The sequence below is a fragment of the Theropithecus gelada genome, chromosome 7b (genome assembly GCF_003255815.1).
Source record: "Theropithecus gelada isolate Dixy chromosome 7b, Tgel_1.0, whole genome shotgun sequence".
Lineage (NCBI taxonomy): Eukaryota > Metazoa > Chordata > Mammalia > Primates > Cercopithecidae > Theropithecus > Theropithecus gelada.
In genome coordinates, this window is record NC_037675.1 from 21,141,837 (window position 1) to 21,143,899 (window position 2,063).

The 2,063-nt window shown below is 37.1% G+C and overlaps 1 protein-coding gene across 1 annotated transcript; it reads right to left on the bottom strand.

The window, feature by feature from the left end:
- Positions 1 to 530: 530 nt before the first annotated feature.
- Positions 531 to 1,737, bottom strand: LOC112629248 (olfactory receptor 4K15). The gene has a single exon (XM_025392777.1). The coding sequence runs from the start codon at positions 1,666 to 1,668 to the stop codon at positions 634 to 636; it is 1,035 nt and encodes a 344-aa protein (XP_025248562.1). The 5' UTR covers positions 1,669 to 1,737; the 3' UTR covers positions 531 to 633.
- Positions 1,738 to 2,063: the final 326 nt, after the last annotated feature.

Sequence of the window (2,063 nt, forward strand, 5' to 3'; positions counted from 1 at the left end):
AATAAATTTGTTCAGGTGGTTGTTTTTCATGAAGAACATATTTAAGCAGCCACTGTGAAGAAGGATTTGTGAAAGTGTTGAACGTAAATGCCTTCTGCTGGGTAATGCCCTTTTACATTTTACTGTATCTTTCACACCATTCATAGATGTGTCTTCATGTGCTGTCAGATATATAGTGCAGTAGAAAATGCATTCTTATCTAGATCGATCATATATTGTATATCACATATCATATACTTATAAATAGATCTATTATCTCTGTGGCTTAGAGATATGCACCTATCATTACTCCAATGTTGGTGTGAGCAGTACTGTTTTCAGAGGGAGAGATAACAGTAAATTAACCACTTACAAGGCAATATCATTTTCTCAATATCATCAAATTCTATATCTTAAGAAGTTTTAAAATAAAGAATACAAAGTAGGAAATTAAAAAAATACAATGGAGAAAGAATATTTAAAATCAATAAAGTTTGTTTCATGAGTTTTTATTATCATTACAGTTTACTTCACATCAATCAACTGACCTTTCCCATAGGTCAAGTTGATTTGCTTTAAGATTACAGTGAATCCACTTGTAAGTGTATAGAGACAGGGCTAAAGTGGTAACAGTGTCATAAGTTTACTCTGTTTCTAGGAAAGAGCATTTCTTATGACTACAGAAACCTGACCAGGCTTCAAATACCGACTCTTCAGTTTTGACATAGCTGCCTTCACTTCTTTGTTTCTTAGCGTGTAGATTACAGGATTTAAAATAGGCGTGAAGATGGTGTAGAATACAGCAAGGACTTTGTCAACTGAGTAACTGCTGAAGGGCCACACGTAGATGAAAATGCACGGTCCAAAGAATAAAGTGACCACAGTGATGTGAGCAGTCAATGTGGAGCGGGCCTTCGCCATGCTCGCAGAGGACCGATTCCTAACCGTAACAAGTATTACAGTGTAGGAGACAACCAAGAGGAGAAAGGAACTCAGAGAGAGAAAGCCACTATCTGCAACTATTAGTAGGCTGACAACATAAGTGTCTGTGCAGGCTAACTTGGTCACTAGAGGAAGGTCACAGAAAAAACTATCTACCTTATTAGGACCACAAAATGGCAGGTTAACAGTGAATGCTAACTGGCTCGTAGTATGGATGAAGCCCACAAACCAGGAAATGAGAACAAGCACAACACATACGCGGCGGCTCATGATCGTCATGTAGTGGAGAGGTTTGCATATAGCAACATAACGGTCATAGGCCATGGAAACTAGGAGTACCATTTCACTGCCAGTGAAGAGATGAACAAAGAAAATCTGGGCCAGGCAGGCATCAAAAGAAATAGTCTTGTGCTCAACTAGGGAGTCTGCAATCATTTTAGGGGTAGCAAAAGAGGCAACACATACGTCTATAAATGACAGGTTTGCAAGCAGAAAGTACATAGGGGTGTGAAGGCGGGAATCTGAGGTCACAGTGAGGATGATGAGAAAGTTGCCCAACAGAATTGCTAGATAAAATAGTGAAAATATAAGAAACAAGAAAGATTGGAGCTCTCTTGAACTAGACAGTCCCAGCAATACAAATTCTGTCACCCGAGAATGATTTGTCTCATTCATTGATTTTGGAAGGGACTTAGTTTCAGTTACCTGAATAGGAGAGAAACAGAGGTCAGTTAATGAAGTGAGCATGGGTTTGATGTTCCAATTACACTTAAACTTTTCAGAATTGCAATTCCTATTCCTATTTATGTGTCTGGGTTTTCATGAGTTATTACAAATTATACCGCTAATGCAGCTAAGTATGGAAGGTTGAGTTAAAGGGGAGCATTGTCAAGGAGATGTTCAACCAACTTGGATATCTAAATACATGAATTTAAGAAATAAATCAACAATTTAAAAATGAATTTGAGCATCTGAAGTTTTGGTGACACTACAGAAATCCAGTCTAAAAATCTATAGAGACAAAATCTAAACCAATTTTTCTAAAGTAAATGATATAAAAATTTTTTGAACATCTGCCACAGAGGAAGATAATTTCACAAACTTAATGATGACTAAAAATGTTAGACACAGAAGAGTATACA